General features: G+C 44.7%; 1 protein-coding gene and 1 long non-coding RNA gene across 3 annotated transcripts; one reads left to right on the forward strand and one right to left on the reverse strand.

Annotated features, from left to right (window-relative positions):
* Positions 1 to 104: 104 nt before the first annotated feature.
* Positions 105 to 21,224, reverse strand: LOC146434919 (uncharacterized). Its single transcript, XR_014853540.1, has 4 exons — positions 20,912 to 21,224; positions 12,122 to 12,236; positions 3,030 to 3,144; positions 105 to 366 (listed from the first exon to the last, which is right to left on the reverse strand). It is a non-coding gene; the product is annotated as an uncharacterized LOC146434919 (long non-coding RNA).
* On the forward strand, positions 6,844 to 22,469 carry LOC146434920 (histamine N-methyltransferase A-like). Of its 2 annotated transcripts, XM_085067131.1 has the most exons (8): positions 6,864 to 6,947; positions 6,996 to 7,084; positions 10,223 to 10,419; positions 11,333 to 11,385; positions 14,716 to 14,823; positions 18,193 to 18,323; positions 18,834 to 18,927; positions 21,220 to 22,469. In XM_085067131.1, exons 3-8 carry the CDS (start codon positions 10,283 to 10,285, stop codon positions 21,573 to 21,575), a joined length of 879 nt encoding a protein of 292 aa, XP_084923257.1. In that variant the 5' UTR covers positions 6,864 to 6,947; positions 6,996 to 7,084; positions 10,223 to 10,282; the 3' UTR covers positions 21,576 to 22,469. The 2 variants fall into 2 exon arrangements, with proteins under 2 accessions (XP_084923256.1, XP_084923257.1); XM_085067130.1 differs by having other exon boundaries at positions 6,844 to 7,084.
* The last annotated feature ends 421 nt before the right edge of the window (positions 22,470 to 22,890 follow it).

The raw sequence follows: 22,890 nt of genomic DNA on the forward strand, positions 1-22,890 counted from the left end.
CAAATACGATCTGCAGAGCAGGCTCATCCCAGGGTAGAGATTGCAGAGGATTCCTGCTCAATAAAAGCATGAATACACCTATATATAAAGAAACTCAGAGGCTTTTGTCTGTGGGAAGATGAGAGGTGAGTAGGGATCAAAATAACAAGATGGCAATGTAGCTTTCTAATAAAACCCTGATGCCTTCAGAGTAACTGGTCCCAGGTTTATTTAATCAGGAAAATAGCTGGGAGTTTAAATAACTTGCAATACAAAGCCTGCACAAAGGAGAGGGAGCAGGCTGGGTCGGATGTGTCTGTATCTTGCAGGAGGATGTGATGCTTGAGAGAAGCAGTTACACTTGGAAACTGCCTACAATGGCACCAGCTGGATGGAGGGGAGAGATAGAAATGGTATTAAAAAATTATTATTTCCAGCAACAGTTGCAGGCCTGCAGGGCAGAAAGGGAAGGGAGAGCAGGGATCATGGAAAGAAATAAGGAGGGCAAGGGAAGAGTGAGGACATCACGCCAGGAATGGCAATTGCTTGGGCTGCTGTAAGAGGAGAAGGAGCTCAGAGGATGCAGTCAGGGACTGAGCTGCCTCCTTCCAGGTCTGCCTTGTGCAGGCTGACAGGCAGGCTCATCCCTCACTGCCCCTTCCATCCCACACATGACCTCCTGAAAAATTCCTTTTCTGAAAAATTCCTTTTCCGACAAAATTGTTCACAACTGGCTTCAGAGCAAACAAATAGCCCTTCAGTTTAGGGCTTGAGGAGATGACTGTCATTTCTGTGGGAATAGCTTTTCACAGAGAGGGGGAAATCCACAGCACTTTTACTGCTAGGCAAGCTTTAAGATGGCCTTTGCAGCATCTCTTGCTGAAGCATGAATGGACTCTGCAGGGAGGAGCTTCCAGTCGAGGCTCCCGTTGGCTCCAAATTAAGTTGTAATTAAAAAAAATTAAATGACAGCACTATCCATGACAAGCTCTTGCACATTTTCACTCGAGCAATGTTCTAGCACTGTGTCAAGGGCTTTTGAATGATCCATGTACCTCACACTGATAAGTGCTAGCAAGAAAGCAGTGCTTTTGTACTGATATTTCACAGTGAAATCTCACAGTTGCAATGTTTTTTGGCAGTAGGTGGTACATTCAGCTCCAAAATTAATATATTAGTTCAAACTGTAGTAAAAAACCATAAATTACAGCATGGCTGTGTTCAAAGCCAAGCTACGGCGTGGCTTTGGTGAACAACTTTTTGCATAGGCAGGTGGTGATAGAGCAAGGGGAAATGGTGTTAAACTGAAGGAGGGGAGGTTTAGATGTTAGGAAGAAATTATTTTCTGTGAGGGTGGTGAGGCCCTGGCACAGGTGTCCCAGAGAAGCTGTGGCTGCTCCATCCCTGGAAGTGTCCAGGGTCAGGCTGGACAGGGCTTGGAGCAACCTGGGATAGTGGAAGGTGTCCCTGACATGGCAGGGGTTTGGAACAAGATGGTCTTTAAGGTCCCTTTTAACTCAGCCCATTCTGTGGTTCTCTGGCCATACCAGACCCTGATGGGTTGTAGACAATCTCACTCTATCCAGAATAGCAGAGTCCAAGGGTTTAATTGCATGTGGCCATAGTTGGTCGTAACACCTGGCATTTATAAATAAAAGTGAAATCATTGTTAATAGTAGTTTGCAGAGCTGTCAGTCCATTTCTGGGGTGCTGTCTGCAGTTTGTTTTGTGGCTGTGAGTTGCACAGTGCCACTAAAGCTCACTCTGCTGGGGGTGCTTGCTGAGAATGAAGTGCTGGAGAGGCCAAGGTCACTGCAGAGCAGCCCTCCTGGCCAGCCATGCAGCTTGCAGGAGCACTTGATCTTTATTTTTCTTATTCCTCCATCTCTGACCCATTGTTAGGCATGGGAGAAATGAAAACAGCAGAGTGAAGCTTCACCTCCCATCTGTGCCCCAACAGGAGGTCTGGAGCCACACAGTTCCCTGGAGAACATCCAGTGCTGCTGAGCCCTCTTCCCACACAGGCACTCCAAAAGCTCACTGACCCTCTCTTTCCACACAGATTCTCACCAGGAACCTGTGAGAACATCCCACCATTGTAATTAGGTGGGCAGAAAGGGCAAAAACTTGTGGGTTGGAAGGAAAATAAAGGAAAAAAAAAGGCAAAGAAGAAAAAAAAGGCAAAGAAGAAAAGGGAAAGGCAAGTGATGGGTATTGAGGCACTGGGCTTGCTGGGTGCTAAAGCCCCAGGTTTAGGATACTCTCCTCTGTCCCAGGAAGAAGAACCTCTTCAGAAAGATATGTGGAGCATTTTAGATATAAAGGTTGCCATGGGGATGCCACCTGGGCTGGTATTTCCAGCTGCCATCCAGCCCAGCATCCCACAGGCTTGAAGGTAATCAATTTTGTCCAAAGGATACTCTTTACCAGGTCAGGGTAATTTACATGTGGGGTTTTGGCACCAGTGAATGGTGGCTTACAAACATCTGCAGTGTTTCTGACACAGACAACTTCATGCAAAGATTTTGATTATGAGAGTTGTAAGCAGCTACTGCCTAAACCCTTTGCAAAGCTTAACAGAAGTTCCCACAGGAAGAGATATGAAGGGCATGAAAATGTTCCACTTCAAGCAGAGAGATTTAGGAGGCATGTGAGCCACGCCAAGGAGTTCCAAGTGGAATATTCAGTTGTCAAATTAGGCTGTGAAGGCAGCCCCTGCTCCCCCTGCATTGCCATGTCAGAGCAGGGCACAGCAGACATCAGTGCCATGTGCTCAGGGGGATGGATGATGCCTTTCCAAACACAGCCTAGAAGAAAGCCCTTCTAATTTTGGTTGATTGCTTTTCAAACGTGGCTTGTTCAGATCTTCTTTGTCACACCAGCTCATTAGGGAGCAGCTAGAGGAGGAGGAGGGAAGGGGAAATTAGTAACGTGGGGAAGGTGCCAGTGGGAAGTGGATATTGCACAAATATAGGAAAGGCAGTGATCTTCTGAGCCAGGAATATTTGTTTTGGAAAAAAATAACTATTGCTGTTACAAGTGAAGCTTACATGAGCAGCTGTTAAGAGTGGCACAAGTTCTGTCTCACTTCATGCTTTTATCATCTGTGGGTCTGAAGCTCCACTGGGCCAGCCTGGTACCAGGGGCAGCTCCTCATGACAGTCTCTGGAAAAAAAAATGTCCAAGATGTTAGTTCTCATTTATTGGTTGTTGGATATTTCTGTCAGTTTTGTCCTCATATCACTGTATCTTCAGAAGAGAAAATAATTATTCCCACATATATGTAAGATGCCCTAAGAATTGTTTTTTTTCTGAAATGAATGATTATTGCTTGCTAAAAAGTGCAGTAAAACCTAAATCAGCAGCACAAGTGGCACACAAGAAAAGCCAGCTCCTCTTCCCTGGCATAACTCTGCCTTCCCATAACATCAACAACCTGAGCCAGATCTGTGCCAAGTCCTTCATGCTTCTCCAGTACAGAAAATGTTTCTTGGCACAGACTGAAGCCCCCAGGAGAAACTGAGCTGCACTCAGGGCTAGCAGGAAGCTGAGGGTCTTGTGTCTGATCCATCACTGCTCATGGCTTTGCAGGACAAGAGCTGCACACTCTGCATGGTTTCTAGCAGCATCCCCTTCTACCAGCTCCTTCTGCAGCACCAGCTGGTGAAGGTGTGACCATCCTCCCATCCTTGACCACCTCCAAAACCAGGCACAGCAAAAAAATCCCCTTACAAATGTTTTTTGTTTTTTTTAAACTTGAATTTCTTTCTTAGATAAATTCAATTAAGAATTTCAGTTTCAAATTGCTAATTGAAATGCTCTAATATTTTTTTTTTTTCAGTCTGGGAATAGAGCACTGATTTGTTTCACTAATTGCAAGCCAGAAATTTGGAGTGCTCCATAATGAGATATTTCACAAACAATCTTTGATTCAATTAATTTCAGGAAGGAGGAAAAGCAAAATTATTTTAACTAAGGCACATATTTGTAAAAATTTAATCAGTTCCTCAGATGTACTGGGGAAGATAAAAGGACACATTTGTTGAACAAATTGTTTCTCAGCATCCAAGTTCTGTTTTGCCTGTTTTAGTTGCTCAATGTATAATGACAACAAAAAAGTAAAATATTAATTTTTGCTTTTTTTCTTCTGTTTTTCTTTTATTATCCTCTCTTTAAAAAGCATTTGGATAATGCAAGGCCCCTCTCCCCCTCCCAGGGAAGTCTGTGCCCGTGGCCATGTATGTGTGCATGCAAAGCTTCGGAAATTTCCATTTTAATAAAAGTAACCTTGGAGGAGCATGAGCAATAACCTGTCTGTTCTTTGGCACTGACAGTTCAGTTGTCCTGAAAAATGAGATTTTGCTAGCCCAGCGCAGTGCTCTTGTTATCATCCCCAGCTTACATCAGCGTGCTTTATTAGGAGACAGCAGAAATAATTCTTTAGACATTAAGCAATGTCTCGCTTCTGCTTTTATCAGGCTGGCCGTGTGTGATTACATCAGATCCAGAGGTAAGCCCAATAAACTCCTGGATCTTTGGGCTCAGATATTTGGTCCGTCTACAAATACCTTGAAAGCTGGTTACAGGGTAGAAATTAGGTAGTTCCTGCGCAGCCTTTCCCATTCCTTCTGCCTCTTTCCAGTAGTCCAGATCTGACCCACATACTCTGTACTCCTGTGTTCTGTTAAGGCAGAGGGGACATTACACATGGATGTTACTCACAACTTTGTATTTCAGCATTATTCCACTTCCCACTTGGCGAAATACCTACAGAGCTGCAAATTCTCCCTTGAGCTGTCACAACAGACAGATGTTTAATACATAATAGTGATTATTTCCCAAATATTGATACCCTCATGGCTTGTAGGATTTCCTTTTGGTTACTCAGCCTCCTGCTATCCAGGACAGTGCTGTACATAGGAGGGCATATGGTAGAATGGGACAGGAAGGTGATTTTTCTTAAATAAATCTTAATAATCTGTGGCTGCCCCATCCCTGGAAGGGCTCAAGACTGGGTTGGATGGAGCTTGGAGCAGCCTGGTCTAATGGAAAACGTCCCTGTCCATGACAGGGGTGGGAACAAAATAATCTTTAAGGATCATCCCTGCCTCCCCAGCTCCCTGCACTTAGCACACATCGCACTGAAATGGCTGGGATTCCACTTAAAGCTCACAGAATGTGTCCCCAGGGAAAATTAAAGAAGCAAATTAACAGCAGCATCTTTTATTTTCATATAACACTTAAAAGCACCAGATGCATATAATCTTTATTTTTGGCTCTCTAAACTTAGGCTTTCATATTAAATGGCAACTGGCACTTGAAAAACTCATATTTAATGCTCTACAGAGGGAGAAAAGTGTGGGCCAGATGCACTGAGTTTATTTTCTTTATACCAGCCTGCACAGCTTTGGTGATACCAATTAATACAGATTTCTAGAACCGCACAGAAAACCACACACCACTGATCTTGCCGTTCAGCTATGTTTGAACAGCAGTGCTTATCACCAAGACAGAGCCAGGACAGGGTTCCCTGGGTGGGAGCCAGAAGGGACATTTGCTGGGACACTGCAAGCCAATAGAAGTTAGCTTGATTTGTAGCTGACAGGGTACTTAGGGTTTCATTTACCTTAAAACACCCCTTGAAAATAAAGTCATAGAATCAGAGAACCACAGAATGGTTTGGGTTGGAAAGGACCTTAAAGACCACCAAGGTCTAATCTCCCTGTCATGGGCAAGGAAGTCATGGTTGTTGATTTGAAAGGGCAAAACTGTTGCTGGTAATTCTGCCTGCGTGGCTTTGGCATCACTCTTTGGAGCAGAGAATCACAGAATATTGCAGCAGGTACTAAACACCATGGCATTTCTGACCCTGGTGAGATCCTTGCAAAAGAGCTGTGTGTCTCATTCCCTCAAACTGGTTAGGAAATGGTGCTGTGAACAGAGAGAGAAAAAATCACAGTGGGTGTTTCCTTCACACACAGTCATTGTTCTGGCTGAACAATTTTAACTGTTGATATGAAATCTTCATTTGAGTAAACTCTCAGCTAAATGTCAAACTGCTGCCATTCTCCTTGTAACTGTGCCTTGGAAAGCATCATTATTAATATTACTGGTGTTATTTTATATGACTTCTGTCATGTGAACAGCTCATTTCTCCTTGAGCAGTTCATTTCTCTATCCAAGTCCAGAAGGAAAAGTTCATTTAGCTTAAAAAATTCTTTCTTTCTAAACATGGAGAAACAAAGAATAATTTGAGGCTCACATAGGGCAAATATTTTATTAGAGCCCTGAACACCAACTCACAATATGATAGCAGATATGGATCAATGGTTTTATCCATACTTACATTCCTTAGGATAAAACTGCTCCTAACAGGACTGCAGAGGGTGCACACCACTTGGCAAACGTTTCCCATTGCTTAAGCTCTGGGAAGTAAGGGATAAGAAGAATAGCTACTGGCAAGAAAACCAGCTAAAAAGCACAGTAATCTATAATGGAAGGGTTCTATAGGCAAACTGCAAATGATGCTGCCCGTCGCCACGTGCCACACACTGAGACAACTGTTTCCAATTTGTCAAGAGCTGCATTTTCCATATACCACTGGCAGGGCTTCATTTGTCATCTGTACTCTAATTAGCACAGGGACAGAGCTCCGTGCCTGGATGTTCCCGGGGTGCTAGTGGCAGTGCCAGGTGTGTCCCAGGGGACAGAGGGTGGGGACCACGCCATGACAGCCAGTGGATGTGGCAGGGTTGGAGCTGCCCCTCTGCAGCTGCTGCCACACAAGGTTACAACTCTGCCTGCTCCTTCCTCTGGCAGCAAAATCTCCCGTGACGTGGCCCTGGGGGTGGGACAGCAGTAGCTGCTGGGAAGGTGGCTGCACTGGAAGGTGACCAATTGAGAAGGTGGCTGGACTGGAAGGGGCCAAATAAGAAGGTGGCTCGACAGGAAGGTGGCCAAATAAGAAGGTGGCTGGATGGGAAGGTGGCCAAATAAGAAGGTGGCTGGACTGGAAGGTGGCTGGACGGGAAGGTGGCCAGCCAGGAGCACATCCCAGGAGCTCAGCAGCATCACTGTCACATCCCCGAGGGGCACAGAGCACTCTGTAAGTACAGCAGCCTGGCAGGCAGTGCCAGTGGAGCAGATTCCCTGCAAGAGGATTCCCACTTTCTCTGGTGTTTGCTGACACAAGTAATCCTGTGCTAATGAGCCCAAGCTCCTGCTGCAGAGAGGTTACAGCTTAGGGCACGCTCACTTTGTTTTCCGGTTTTGTTTTCTGGTTTTGTTTTCTGGTTTTGTTTTCTGGCTTCACGCTTCTGTTTAAAGGGTTTTGAGTCTGAAGCAAGTTTCACTCTGCTCGCCCCAGCACAAAGCAGGGCATCCTGCAGCAGGGGGTTCCTCCAGTGGATGTTGGGTTGTGGGACACACCAGCAGGACCAGACAGGCTTTGCAGCTCAGCCTCCCTGGGTTCCATTGCATCCCATAAATCCCCATGGCTCTGGTGAGGGTGACAGAGCTTGACGTGGCTTGGTGGTATGTTCCTTCCTGCACAAGTAGCTGCAGATAAACACAGTGTCTGTTTTCAAAACTCCTCAATCCTCTTAGGGAGCCATGCTTAAGTTTGGATTATCACTGAAGGGAACATGCCCAAGTGGACATTATTACCCAAAGTTTTTATCAGCCTCATTCAGAAAAAAAATCCTTTCCTTCCTTCTCTTTACTCATTTTTAAAGTTAACTGGCTGCAATTCAAACAGAAAAAAACCCCCCACACAATGAAATAAATGGGGCAAATTCCAGCAGACAAAAGTGTAATGAAAGAAATGAGACAAATTCCTTGAATTGCACCTAACATGAAAATGAATCTCGGCTGCTCATTAGAGACTGCTGAGCAGGGGATGTTGGCAAATTAAATCATGGGAAGTAGGGGGAGGCATAGAAAAAAGGGTCGATTGTCTAAATCTCCTCCTATAAACTGCAAAACATTTTTTCAATATTGAAGGTAGTAAAAATATATTAGTGGCAAGCAGCAAAGCCTCTTTATGCACTTAAAATAAAAAAGAGGAGTCAGGCACAGCAAAGGAATGGGTAAACAAAGAATACACCACTGTGTTTTTAGGGTGGGTTAGCTGTGAGAAATTCTCATCTGAGGTACATCCAAGAGTTTTCTTCCTTGCTCTCTCTGGAAAAATTCATGCTTGGATTCCCCAGGTTAATTCAGATGTTGTTGGGGGTTTGAGTGCTGCTTATCTAGGTCAAGGAGGGGTTGTCAGTCAGAGGCTGACAAAATTTCTAAACCTCTCCCATCTACTTGTTACCAGTGTTGCACCAGCTTGTTTTTCATTAGTGCTTTTTTAAATGCTCAGTTTTGCTGGGTTTTGGCTTGAAAACATCCTTGCTATCTCAGAAGGTAGAGAGCAGGGAGTGTGCCAAAGCCAGTCTGCCTTGGAGGCAGTATGGGTGGAAAATCAACCTTGGCATCTGCTAGAGAGGTCACTGCTGGTCTTTGGGACTGCCCCAAGGAAAGCAATTATCAGGCATTGCTAATTGATTATGAATTCTCAGCCACTGCTAATGGCTCTGGTAGCAGCACACACTGGAGGAGGTGCATTGCCACCAACCTTCACCATGTTCCTTCCTGCAGGAACCTTTGGGATGTGCAGAGATGTGGCCCTTGGGCTGCAAAACCAGAACATGTCACAGCTTGGGTGATACCTTTGTCACAGGCAGAGAAAGCAAATGGGCAAAGCCAGCTGATGTTGTCACTGGAAAGGGGGAAGGAGAAGGAGCTGGGGAAGTGCAGCTGCTCAGCATGATGGCTGTCCCTAGAAATAGTCCCTAGAAATAGTCCTTCTTGCAGCAGAAAGAGGATAAGGTGATGGTCAGGCAATGAGGAGATGTCAGGGAGAAATCGTTCCAAGCTGTTCTTTCTGCTGGTGTACAAAGGAGAAGGAATTGGCAACATCATGTGTGACATTCCCATTAACAAGTGAGGAAGATGTGGCCTTGATGAGGCAGATATTGGATGGGTGGAAAACTGGTTGCACAGCTAGAAAATTTGTCAGAAGTTCCCTGCCAGAAAGGGAGGTAATGGCAAATATGAACCTGAGCCTGTTACTTGCTTATGTTTCTGTTCATGGTTTGGAGGAGGGACAAGACTGTGTTATTGGATGTGCAGCTGGGAGGGACTTGAGCACAACAGAGGCCAGAACTGTAATTAAAAAGGGACAAGAGAAGTAGTCTGGGAAAAGCCCATGGTTTGTATTCCAGTGTTCATGCTGGTGAGTGAAGGCAGCAGCTCTCAGTGGGGCCATGGAAACCATCCTGGCGTGCTGGGAAACAGGGAAATCAGCGGGTAGGAGGGTTTTGCCCTTGGCTGCTGCACTGCAGCAACAATGGGGCTTGGCTGGACAGAGTCCAAAGGGAATTCTGAGAATAATGGGAGGGGCTGGGATGTAATCTCTGCAGGAAAGCCAGAGGTAGGAGACACTGAGGAAATGTGGCGTGTCCTTAAACAAGGGGCCCATGAGGAGGGAACCCTCATGGGTTCCTCTTTCTCCTTGCCAGTTAGGACAAGATGTGATGAACTTAAATTGAGGTTTAAGAGAGGATAAAGATGTCTTTGTGCACTTTCCAAGGTACAGTCTGACACTTCCCTGGTAACAAGCTTTGCCTTCCCCACTCCTGATTCCCTGTAAGGCTGGTTTAGCACAATATCTATTCCAGTAACTCATGTGGCTCTGGTGAATTAACTACTTAACCCATGGGAATTGTACCATCATCTTCAGAAGAACTAGAAAAATAAAGTGCATTTCTATGGTTTTTATTGTTTTCACCCCACCATCACCATTCCCTTTAAGAACATCAAAAGATTTAAAAAAACAGATAGAGACATCTGCCAGTGTCTCTGGAGATGAGTGTTGCAATTTCTTCTAATCCAGACCCAGCCTTTGGAGCTTCTCCATGCCTTCACAAAACAGAGGAATTTTTCTTGTATTTAAAAACCATCTAAAGACCCTTTTACTGTGTTTTAACAGAGTCCTGTGTCAGCAGAGTTAAAAAATGCTGGCACTTGCTCTACACAGATTAAAGATGATATATTACCCTTTCCTGCTCGGACCCCATTTACAGCTTCTCTTGCAGGATTGTGTAACACTCCCAGGCAGCAGCAGGGCCAGGGACGTGGAGCAAAGTCCGGGTGCACGCTGCATTTCCCCCTCCAGCATTTTTCATTCCTTCTCCAGGCCTGAGAGAAGAGCTGCAGGGAGCAGCCTGTCCCCTCCTGCAGCCTCCCGACCCCCAGCATGGCACCACCCATGAGGAGTTTGCTCACAGATCCTGACAGATACCTCCAGTCTTTCCGCCTTTTCCTGGAGAGGTCGACTGAGCACCAGAGCATGCAGGAGTTCGTGGAGAAGCAGCTGCCCGACGTGATAGCGAGGTAACAGAGGTGACCACCCTGGGCTGAAGGACAGCCAGGGACACAGTCCCACCTGGTGATGGGCTGGGGGGCAGCCTGGGAGAGGCAGATTGCTGTTCCTGCCCTGTCTGTTGGTCCCTGATAGGGCTTGGCTGGAGATTCTGTGTGCACTCACAGCTGGATGGAGGCTCTCCGGGATGGAGCCTGCCTAGCCAGGAGGAGATAAGGCTGCATTGTTTCCTTGCACACAAGCACAGCTTGCCCTGAATCAGCTCTGAAATGCAGCAGCAGATACTACATTCTAGCATCTAACTTGATTGAAAGCAGCTTTTTAAAAGCAATGTTTTCAGGTAATATTGAGTCTCTCTGGGATGGCTGGCCAATGCTCCTGCTTTGCCTGCCAGTGTGTGTGCTTTGCTGGACACCTCACTTCTCAGGCTGGCTTGGGAGCAGGCAGCCAGCATCAAATCCTGCCTCTGGGGAGGCTCTTCTCAGGGCTCAGGGTTGCATGGCTCTGCCAGAGCCTCACTCAGGGATTTTAAGAGCATTACACTCTCCCCTCTCCCCCTGCCATTTTGCATGATGAAAAACTACAAATAATTTTTAAGGTGCTGGTCCAGATCCAGAGGGTTCTCTGTTCCTCAGAGCACAGACACAGAGAAGCTGTGTACTTGCTTCTGCTTGTATGCACTTGTAATTAAAGCAAAAAGCCTCTCCAAATTGCCAGACTAAGTGGAAATTGGGAATATCCAAAGGGCAGAGTTCTAAATCTGATCCCTCCTGCCCACTCACAGCCATGTCTGTACACACAGGCATTGCATTTGGGTTTTGTTCTGCAAATTTAAGTCTTAATGGGATCTCCAGTGTTTCACATCATGCATGGAGCCCTCTCTACTGGGCAGCTCTCCTAAAATGCATAAATAATGTCTTTCAGTGTTGGAAACGGGAAGTCTACAATCAATGTTCTAAGCGTTGGTGGAGGAGCAGGTGTGTATGGACTTCAATATTGATATGTTTATTCCTTGTTTTTTTTTAAAGAATAGAGGATTTAAAATTGCAAAAGGAGCAGAGTGGGAAATAAGTTTTTCCTTGAAAAGTCAGCTCCAGGTGACAGGTGGTGTTAGTTGGTGGTGTTTTCATCATCTGAAAACAGCTTGTGCCTCCCCACTCTGGTTCTTCTGTGCCCTCCACAAAAAAATCTCATTCTACACAATCACACCTCAAAGGAAAGGAGAAGCTTGAACTGCTCCATAGAGTTTCTACACACACACAAAAAAAACAGTGCCATAATGTCTTAGATTCCTCAGAATATTTAATTTTTGCATTGCAAACTGCATTGCAACTACTCTTCCCTGTAACTATTTATTGAGGTGATAACTCCCCTCATTGCTATGTGAGAGCCATGGCTGAGCTCTGCTTTGCCTTATTTGCTGACCACCATCAGTGTATGAGCTTTTCCTATTGTCCCCCAAAACACTGGAGCTGAGCATAAGCTCCAGAAGAAATCCAGGAGAAATCAGAAATAATGAATCTTTTAAGTTCACTGAGTGGAAAAACAATACCAGTGAGATCAACCAACTTCTTTTCATTAAATTCTTGCTTAAGTGCCCTCATAATTAAAACCTATGTTTCCTTCTCTGCCCATTAAGTCACCACACTTAAGTTTTATATGAACAGTTAATCTAGTTTAAATGCTGCAGTCATACCATCAGCAAAGACTAACCTCAGGTTTGTCAGTCTCTCCTCCACACAGTAATTGTATGTAAATGGTGGGCATTAGTTATAAAACAGACAGTGTGACGGAGCAGGAACATTGCTCTCCAAGGGAAACCACTCTTCTGCTAAAGAAGAAAGAAAAAGAAGGAAAGATGTTTTCAACAGGAACACTTTATGTTGTGAGGTACTTCACTCCCTGGCCAGAGACAGTCCATCTTGCCATCAATCAATAATGTGCAGGCAAAGCTCACTTTGTGATGTAAAAACCCCCAAATCACCCAAGCCCACCTGCTCCCTGGTTTGCTCCCATCACGGATCCCTGCGAGGTTTGGAGGGAGGATTCCCAAATCCCTTCAGCCAACCCTGGCTGATGCAGGAGGGCAGTGATGGAGCTGCTGCCCCAACTCCACCTGCCCCTGCATTTCCCAGGCAGGGAGCACAGAAGGAAAGCTTTTCCCCTCCACTTTCCCACCTCGGGAGACAGGAACCCATTTGCTGCAGCATCCCATCCCATTACACCTCCCGAACACAGCACTGCCTTCTCTGCTGCCTGATTAAATTCACACTCCGGCGCGCCGCACTCTGTACCTTTAAAAACCATAAAAGTCATCAACGCTGCTATAAAGTAGCAACTGGGCTATAAACCATCCCGTTACGTAAAATGTTTAATTAGAAACTTAATGGCGAACATAGTGGTAGCCTTTAAAAGGTAATTGTGTTGGAGAGTTTAAATAATTCGGATAGCCTAATTGCCAAATTGTTGATAATGCAAGCTGCCACAGATCTGACTGTAAAACGCCTCGGGACACTTGTTTGCATATAAAAGAGCTAAGTGAAGTCAGTTAAGGCTGTGGATTAAATTATGAATCAAAGGGGTGGTTTTTTTGGTTAAAACAGTACAAGGGTGATTTGGCCACACAAGAGTGGAAGGGAATATATTAACCTATCTGCATATGGAAACACAAAATTCAATTTTTTTAGTCAGGACCTGCACAGCCTTTTCAAAGGGCTAAATAATTTCACAGAAAGTTGGCAAAGCAACCAAAAACCAAACTATTGCAGTAGTTCATTACAAATTCTCTGCTCCCAGACTTTACCATGGCAGCCTGCAGACAACTGGCTTTACTCTGATTTTTCAACAGAACACAGGGTTTGCAGCAATAGCAAAGCTGCAGCTATTTCTGCTGCCTCAGAAATCCAATTTCCCTCCCCCAAAGAACGTGCTTCCAGAGAGGCCATGTAAATTGTGGTGTTGCTGGTTGCTTCAAGAAAGAAAGGCAAGTCTGAAAAAAGCCAGCTCTTCCTCACTTTGTATATTACATACTCTGAGCACTAATGAGCAATTTGATTCCCAATGTTTTCCTTTTGTACCTCAAATATTCTGCATAATGGAGCCAATGCTGGAGCAGTGGGAGTCCAGGGGCACTGAAAATGATGAGGGTGGGCAGAGGCTGTGCAAGTCCTCCCTCCAGGGTCCCTCAGCAAGGGCCTGTCTGGGTGGTCCTTCCACTCCATAACTTTGCTGGGTGGCCTTCCATTCAGTACAAAACTTTGTTCTTTTGTAGGGAGCTTTATAATGAGGAGTTTTGTGCAAGCACAAGCACATCTTCCAGGACAAAGCTCAATATTTGCTTGTAACATGACCCCTGGATCTATTATTCACTGTAGTTACCCTCTGTTTCATTCTTTCTACCTTAATTTATTCTGCTGTTATTTTTTCCACCTAAAATCTATCCAAGCACAATAAGCAGCAGTGAGGTTGGAGAAAGCTGAGTCAGCCAGGGGATATTGTCCCTGGACCCATGCCTCAGTCAGAATTACCATCCCCCTGAGTTTCCCATATTGCAGCTGGGGTGAGATGGCCAAGAATTATAGCAGCTATTTTTAAATTTTGAAATGTTGGATCTACCCATACATCCATCAATAAAGTAATTACAGCTGGCCTGAGCAGTGTTTAGAGAGAACTCTCCCTCACCAAAAATACAAAATGCAGTCATCCCTGGAGTATTCTGTAAACAAGGGTTAGATAAACACAAAGGGTATGTGCTCTATTCATCATTCTTTTGGGAAAAGTCACAGGACACTAAAGACAAACAGATATGAATATTGTCTCTGATTCCAGTGTAAACACTTATTCTCTTTGCCTTTCCCCACACGACCTTGTAAGCAGTGAGGTGCTTGGCTAAAAGTGCTCCACTGACTGCTAAGGAATCCTGCCAAGTGTGCTGGTGACTTGGAACCATCAGAACTGGCACTGTTGGAGTCGTGTAGGATCTCCCCCAAGAGGTTAGATCATGCCCAGGAACTATGAGGTGAAGCCATAGGAATGGCTCTGCCTGGATTTCCCTTGGCCCTGATGGTGGCAGTCAGAGAGGAGAAATGAAGGGAGTTGGGACTGTTATTTAAATTTTTCTCAAATCCTAGAGCTCAGTCTTCAGTGACAATTTACTGAGAATACAAAGCAGCTGCATGGACCTGTGTGGTAGATCTATGCATAAATGGCAGAAATCTGTCTGCAGAAGTGGGGATGTGATGGTGGTGGAGATCCCCTTTGCCTGAGCTTTGTTTTCATCCTGTGTTTCATGTCTCCTGCTTGCTTAGGTGAGATGGACTTGCAGATCCTCTCAAAAATACAAGCCAGATATCCTGGGGTCACCATCAACAACGATGTGATTGAGCCAAGTGCTGACCAACTCTCCAAGTACAAAGGTATTTTTACACTAAATAAATTAAATTTACACTAATTATTTTACATGTGTTGAAAGGTGGACGACCCCATGTTCAAATGCCTTCTTGTCAGAACTGTCACTTAGAAATTAAAAAATTCACTGTTTCTTGCTTTTTTGCCATCATTGCTTCTCAACAATGTTCACTCTAGTTAAAATCTTAGTTTCTCACACTGCAAAGAACTCTGCATGGTAAATGCTTGGCCAGACAGACTTTAAAGCTAAGCAAGGTGGGAAGTGATGGGTGATTGCATGGGAATGGAGTGAAATCCCTGCATTTCAGAAAGTTTTCCTACTTCAGCTTGCATTGAATCAGGATCCTTCCTCAGCATCAAAGAGAAACTTTTAGTGTCTCATGGTAATTCTCTCACATCTTAAAAATCGTTTCCAACAAATAACTAAACCTCACAGTGGGACACTAGTTACCAGGCTTTGAATTAGAAAACATGGAAAGGAAAGCAAGACTGCTAGGAAAGGCTTTTGTGCTCTGGGGCTCAGAGCTCCTCTCCTTCCCCCAGCCCAAAGGTCTAAGCAGCATTCATGAAGGAAGTGGAAGCATTTTCCGAGGAGGATTGAGTGTTAACGAGGGTGCTTTGATCAAATTGCCCTACAAAGTGAGCATCAAATAGCAATGCAGAATTGGATTATCGCTGGATTAGCGCCCAGCAGGATTCACCTGGCAGGTGACTGTGGAGGTGACACCAGCCCTGAGCAGAGCACACCTGGCCAGAGAGAGCTGCTGAACGGATGTGACAGCAGTGAATGAACCTCAGCAGCCGAGTCTCCTGTTTGGAAATGCTCCAAACCACAGCAAATACCAGGCGGTAAAACCACACTGGAAATCTCCAGCTCTTGCTCTTGCTTAAGTCCTCAAAAATGAAGCATTCCCTGTGTGAATCAGCTTGTGGAACTCAAAGGGGAAAAAAAACAAAAAAGCAACAATCCCTTTCTCCCTGCAGTGAGGTAGTTCAGAATCACTGGAAGCACCAAAGGCTGCCAGGAAACAAATAATTGTTTTATATTTCTCACTGTATTACATGGACCTGATCTTTTAAAGGATGGCTCGTGCAAAATCCCCAGAGCTTTCACATTGCTCCAGGCTGAAATGGTGCAGGATGGGCAACGCAGCATCTTCTCTGTTTATGAAACAATTTGTACACTTGCACAAAACATTTCTATCCTGTCTGGGCTGCACAGGACTGGATTTGCTCTGAATCTTCCCAATGGTCTCACCACCTACCACCAATTAACTGGCAGTCCTATCCTACTGCAGTGAGTTTCTTTCCAGAAGAAAGTTAATGAAAATATAAAATGTTGTCCTTATTTAAGTTTTATGCTAAACTAGAAATGAAATATTCATCTGAATTTCTTTCTTTAAACTCTCTTATTTGGTAATTAATCATGTCCCCAGTAGCTACCATTAATTAGGTTTCTGAGGCCTAGGATTTTCCATGGAGAATTAGAAACATTATCCCCACCTCTGAGAATTCAGTGGTTATGTTTTCTGCCTCACCAAATGCTTTCTCCTTGGGAAGGAGAAGCCAAGCTCACGAGAGAAACTTCCCACTGGGATGTGCAGTGATGACAAACTCAGGTTTCTCTCAGGCTGTGGTGTGTGATGGAGGCTCTTCACAAAGCCTCATGGGCAGGCTGTGGCTTCCCTTCATTCCTGGTGCAATCCCTTGGTGGCCATCATTGGAGAGTTGGTGGCCCCAAAACTGAGCTGCATCACCAGTGCACAGCTGCAGGCAGCCCAGATTTGATGGCACCCATCAGGTAATGAACAGCTTCAGACTGGGAAAAGCACCTAGGCAGGAAATGTAGGCAAAATTTTCAAAATGGCTTTGGATGAACCTATGGGCAGAAATTTACCATAATCCCATCATGAGCTTGCACTTCCTAGAATTTTGCCTTCGAAGGCCCAGCCCTGAAAACAATTCAGGTTTCTTCCCAACTCCTCCTTGCACACAGACCAACAACTGAACCAAACCAGATTGCCCCAGATTGTTGGTGAGGGGATAGGAGCTGCTGCCTGAGTTCAGAACAGCAGATTAAATCTGAACTGCCAATGCTGGGGTCAGTGACTGATAAAGGGAAGCTAACAGAGTAACAGAGGCAGCATCTGAAAGGGGTGGCTCATTTCCAGCCACAGAAGAGAGGAGATAAGCACTGATGGAGCATTTCAGGGATGTGTCCTAATCAGAGCCCAAAAGGAGAAACACTGTCAGTGGTGTAAAGACACTGGTTTTAGCAAATCTGTTGCTTTGAACATGTGCTCTGTAGCTAAGGCTCAGCCTGCCTTAGGGCCATGGAAGTTTTAAATTGATGCTAACTCCAGCCTTGCACAGGATCTGAATCAGGGTCTGCTTTGTCCTGCAGCAATCCTGAGCACCAGGCAGCAACGCAGTGAGATGAGCTCCATATGCCAGCAGATGGACATTAGTATTCCAGCATCTCCTACATTATGAAATTACCTCTCTGTTTTGCTCCCAAAAAACCAAAGAAATGCAGCCATGAGCCAGGCCCTCAGTGTGACTTACTCTCTGAATCTGCTTCTCCAACTTTCTGCTTTCCTCAGTTGCTGATGTGCATCGTATGGAGGTCTGAAAACACACCATGTGTCACTCCTTACACTGCTCTGTGCTTCAAAACACTGCCATCCCTTCTGCCTGAAACAGCTGGTCAGAACTATGGGCTTCTGAAAAATTTTTCAACACAGAAGCAGCTGAAAGTCAAGAGATGAGTTCTTGCTTATGGAACAAAGCTCCTTCCCTCTCCCACCATCCCAGTGACACAAATTTAGAAGATATTTGCTTTCTCTGCCCTTCTCAACCTTTTAATTGTGCTTCTCTTCACAAGAAAGCCCTGCTTTGATCCATCCTTGAGCCCCTGTTTCTATCTGGGGAAAGCTCTCCACCATGGCCTGGCTTCTGCTCAGCCACATGGGTTTTGTGTGGCACATAAATAATGGGGCCATGAGTCCTCTTATTCAATACAAAATGTGCTCCTCATGGCATCATAATTATTCATCCCAGCCAACATCTTTTATCCAGCTTGAGCCAGTCCTGGGGAAGAATTTACTTATTTAAAAAAAAAAAAAAACAGGTAAAGACTGGAGGAGCCCAAATGAGGGAGCAAAGGGAAAAGCATCAGACCCTCTTAAGATTTTATCCTACAAAGCCCTTTACAGCCTCCTCCTCACATATGGGCTCAGGGTTTAACACTGTTGTGTTAAACTGGTACCAAAACTCTCTACCTAAATATGGCTTTTGGATGCATTAAAGCTCTGAGTGGAAATCAGTCCCACATTTGCAATTGAGATAACTCTGTCCTGCCTTTTCCTCTATCTCAGAGCGTGTGGCTCAGGCATCAAACCTTGAGAACATAAAGTTTACCTGGCACAAGGAGACGGCTTATGAATATGAAAGCCGAATGAATGCAGAAAAGAAGACTAAAAAATGGGACTTCATTCACATGATCCAGGTAAGAGTCTCTGCAAAGCAAATCTTGTCAAAGACTCGGCTGTTAAAAGTATGCATGAAGTATGTGACCTCATTATCCACTCGTGGGGGAAGAAAGGTGAGTTTACATCCCAGTAATTTGAAGTGCTTTAGCATAAGTGAACTGCAAAAATGAAAAGCAGCTTTGAGCACAGTAGTCCTATTAACCAGGCTGTGGGTGGCAGTCAACTAAAAATACATTTTAGCTAGTGTCTTCAAAAGCTCCTTGTCCTCTCCATGAAATTGCCTTTGTGTTTCCAAGTTCACTGAAGCCATTGCTGGAGTCATCCTCACTATGCAGAAAGGCAAATCTCTCTATCTCAGGTTAATGAATGAACATGAGCTCAGTGCTGGGAGTGCCAGAGAGCAGGCAGGGCATGACAGCCCTGAGCCTGCAGTGTGAGCCCATCTGGGTATTTTTAACAGTGGTGCAAGCTACAATAGCCCAGTTACATAGTCACTGCATGCCTCTAAGCATCTCTGCTTTTTCCAGGTGCTGTATTATGTGAAAGATGTCCCAGGAACTGTCCAGTACTTCCACAGCCTCCTGGAATCGCAGGGGAAGCTCCTCATTATCCTGGTCTCAGGTGAGAGCTGCTCCACCAGTGCTGCTCAGTCAGGAAAGGGCCATGAGGACCTTTGGGGTTCCTGTGAGTTTAGCACAGCCTTAGAGGTGAACAGACTCCACTGAAACCTGCCCACTGTCCATATCTGCATGGGTCACAGAGACCAAGGTTTCACGAGCCAGCAAACCCCAAATCACGGGCACAAAACATCTTCCTTTTGCCCTTTCCCATCCTGAAGCCTGTGCAGTGATGGATGGCAGCAGAGGCCCTGCAGCAGGAGAGGCTCCATCCTGCAGCTCTCACTCACAGGAGCCTCTTCAGCCTGTACTGTTTGCTGTGAAAGGCTCTCCAGGCTGGGCACTGCACTCTCTCTCCCAGAGATTTGGGGCATTAAGCAAACGGCTGTGGTGAGGCTCAGCTGAGCCATACAGCAGGTGTTGGAGCACATATGGTTCATTTTCTTCTCAAACTGCCCATTTCCTTAATATCATCATTTTGGGTACGAAACAGCGTTCTTAGGCTGGTTCAGATCTCGCAGAGATGCTCTGTGGTCAATCCAGCAGGAAAATGCTGGAGCAGAGTAAATGACAACCTTTTAATACTGTGGGCAAGGTATGCCAGAGATAGTGCAATGGTGGAGTCTAATTTGACTCTAGAAAGCCTTTAATTTGCCTCAAAAGCTATGGAAATCTTAGTTGTGTAAACAGTCACATCTGACAATTCTGAGAGGGATGTTAACTGTTATTTGTTCAGAGGTTTAAGCTTAATTTCTTATTGAATTTGACCATGTTTGCAAACTGATGAAATTCCATTTATTTTGTTCATGAATGGTCCACTATAAAGTGACATTTCTCACCTGAATTTATTCAAATTACCTTTCTCCATAATGTTTTTGGTTTAAAGTGTTTTCAAGCAGTTCACATCTAGAAATCTGTATTTTAAATGATTTAAAACCCCCTGTTCTTGTTCTTTGGCTGAATGAGAATATATAATAGTACCAGACTATTGCTTATTACCTGCATATAGTTAATTAAACTCTTTTCCAGTTGCTTAACCTGTCCCTTTGGATATTCACAAAATGTGAATACAGGAAGAAAGGCATGCCCACTTGAAATTAAAATGATTAAGGTTCTGAGGTCATGAAAAGTATTTGAAGTCTTCTCTGGGCTACATGAGTCTGTGTTTTCTGATGGAGCAGAAATTGCTGGGGGCGACAAAAAAGTGGGAGAGAGGAGCAGGGCTCAGAACAGCAGAGAGGAAAGGAAGGGGAAAACCATGGGGGAAACGAGAACAGAGAGGGGAAGGAAGAAGTGCCACGAAAATGAGCACTGAAGCAAAAGGAGGTGCTGAAATATCATCAGAACAAAGCTCACTTCACAAAAGGCAATGTCATCTCCAACACAAGCACACCAGGGTGAGTTAATTAAAAGGCAGCCTGGGAGCAGGGCTGGTAGGAGAGGCTGGGGTCAGTCAGGGGAGGCTGCAATCCCTCCTGCCCCGACCCTGCCGGGAGAGCAGGGTGTGCAGGGGCTGGGAATGTGTTTACAGCGCCTTGCAAACAAAAGCAGTGCCATATGCTGAGCCTTCCGAGAGCCATTATAATAATGCTGCGTTCAGGTAGGGCATAATTGCTCAGCTCAGAGATGGCACTGAGTCACACAACACTGACACCAGCAGATTTCCTGCAATTAGCGCTCTGCATTCCATTTCCACCAGGTGAAAGAAAATATTGGAGCTTCTCCTCTAAACAACAAACTGTTTATTTGACTATAAATAACTGTTTGCAGGTAAAGCAACTGCAAAACTATGAGTAACTGGTTTTAGTACCTGAGGAGAATTATTGTAACTTTCAAGAGCTGCTCATTCGGCTCAAAGTTATTTCCATTCTGCCCAGGCATTCTGAGTAATCCTTTTAAAAATTATTTACAGCAGATATACGGAATTAGGGATCCAGGCTGGGGGGAAATAAAGATGTGAAGGCATATATGGGGAGTTTTCAACTTACCCAGCTGGTTTGCTTTATAAAACGCCTCGAGAAGAGGTACACAAGTGTGAACTGCTCTGGCCTCAGCTGGAGGCTCAAGGAGAGGTGCTGGAACTCCAGGCTAGGTGTCCATCCCCTCCTGCAGCCCCAAAACCCGAAGAACAGGAGCAGGGAGGCAGCCAACTCCACCCTGCCCCAGGACACATCCCAGCTCTGGAAAGATCCCACTTGCAATGATGACAACTGCTAAAAAACCCAGACAATCAATAATACTTTCAAACAGTGTTTTTCCTTGACTCTGAGTGTTTTTCTGGTGGTTTATCTCTTAGGAAACAGCGGCTGGGAAACGCTATGGAAGAAGTATGGGTCTTCCTTCCCTTTAAATGACCTTTGCTCTTATGTTTCCTCTGGTGATTTGCCAAGGATGTTGGATGCAGCTGGGATGAAATACCAGCTCTTTGAGCTCCCATCCCACATGGACATAACGAGCTGCTTTACTGAAGGGGACAAAGAAGGGGAGCTGTTGCTGGATTTCCTGACAGAAACACTTGACTTTGCTAAAACTGCTCCTCCTGAACTGAAGCGTCAGCTCATGGAAGAGTTAAGAAAGCCTGGATGCAGTGAAAGCAGAGATGGGAAGGTGTTTTTCAATAACAACCTGGGTGTGATAGTGATTGAGCCATGAGTTAACCTCTTCTTCTTGATCCAGGACAAAATGTCAGATACAAACTGTTAACAGCTGAAATGTATTTTTTCATCTTTTATAAAATGTCCAATTTGGTTCAGCACTGATAATAATTTTTTGAGCTTGTTAAGAAATCAGTACTAACATTTGTTGTTATAAGTGAGCTTTAATACTTGATTAATTCTTCACTAATCTATGAATGTGTAACTCATTAGGCAGTAAATTGTGCTTTATCATACAGATGTTGTGTAATCAGCTATAACTCAGACCATCCACTAAGGCACTGCAGAAACCCAACCATTTCCTAAGAAATAATCCACAACTTCACGTGGTTCCACCATCTTTTTAAATAAACTCTCCACAGGCCAAATAAGCAAATTTCAATCTCTTGGTGCAGCTGGCAGGAGTGGAGGCTCAGAATGACCAACCATTGGGTGGATCTTTGGTGGGATTTCTTGAGTTTGTGACTTCAAGATCTCACACCTTCAACTGCTAAAGTGAAAATGGCCTCACACCTGTGTGTTCAATGGTTCCCTGCTCCTGCCCCTGCAGACTTCTCCATTTAATGACATTGCTTCCCCTTTCTTGTATTTTTACTTGATGATGATGGATCAGCAGAGCAATCTGTGTGTCAGATCCATGCTGGCCCTACAAGAGGGAAGCAAGAGAAGATGGTTGAGGCACAGGGCTGGTAAGAGCTGTCCTGGAGAGGTGGATCTCAGTTGTGAGCCATGATGCAAAATCTTTGTTAGGAATCAGCTGCTGCAGTCCCACAGGGCTTTTTTTTTTTTTGTATTTTTAATTAACCACACAAAGCTCCTGATCACAGCAATCCCCTAGCCTGTGAGGTTTGTAACAAAGAAAATATAAAAATAAACTCTGATACCCAAATAACTGGTTCCAGTAGTGTTATTTTTCATTTTCAATGGCATCATGTCAGATAAAACTATTCATTGTACAAGGTATTCAGCAAGAAGGGGTTTCACCTCCTCAGCCCCTTCTCCAGGTGAGGCTGTTGTGGTTGATGCATTTGTTTTGCTAAATGATTTTATAGTTTGCAGAACTGTTTTCTCTCTACAAGGCACAATACATAGTGGGATACAATAGAGTCGCTTGAATGGATTTAATAGCCTGAATACTCAATTTATCCCCTGAGACAGGTGTGATTTCTGCCATTGAAATAATTTGATTCAGTGTTGAAATGGTTTACTTTTGGTAATACTTTAGCTGCAAGGAATTATGTTTTATTTTTGCACACACATTTCTGATAAAATATAGATTATTAATGATTTGAAGTGATTTCAAGAGATCATAT

The sequence above is a fragment of the Lichenostomus cassidix genome, chromosome 7, assembly GCF_008360975.1.
Source record: "Lichenostomus cassidix isolate B80296 chromosome 7, HeHo_3.0, whole genome shotgun sequence".
NCBI classification, from domain to species: domain Eukaryota; kingdom Metazoa; phylum Chordata; class Aves; order Passeriformes; family Meliphagidae; genus Lichenostomus; species Lichenostomus cassidix.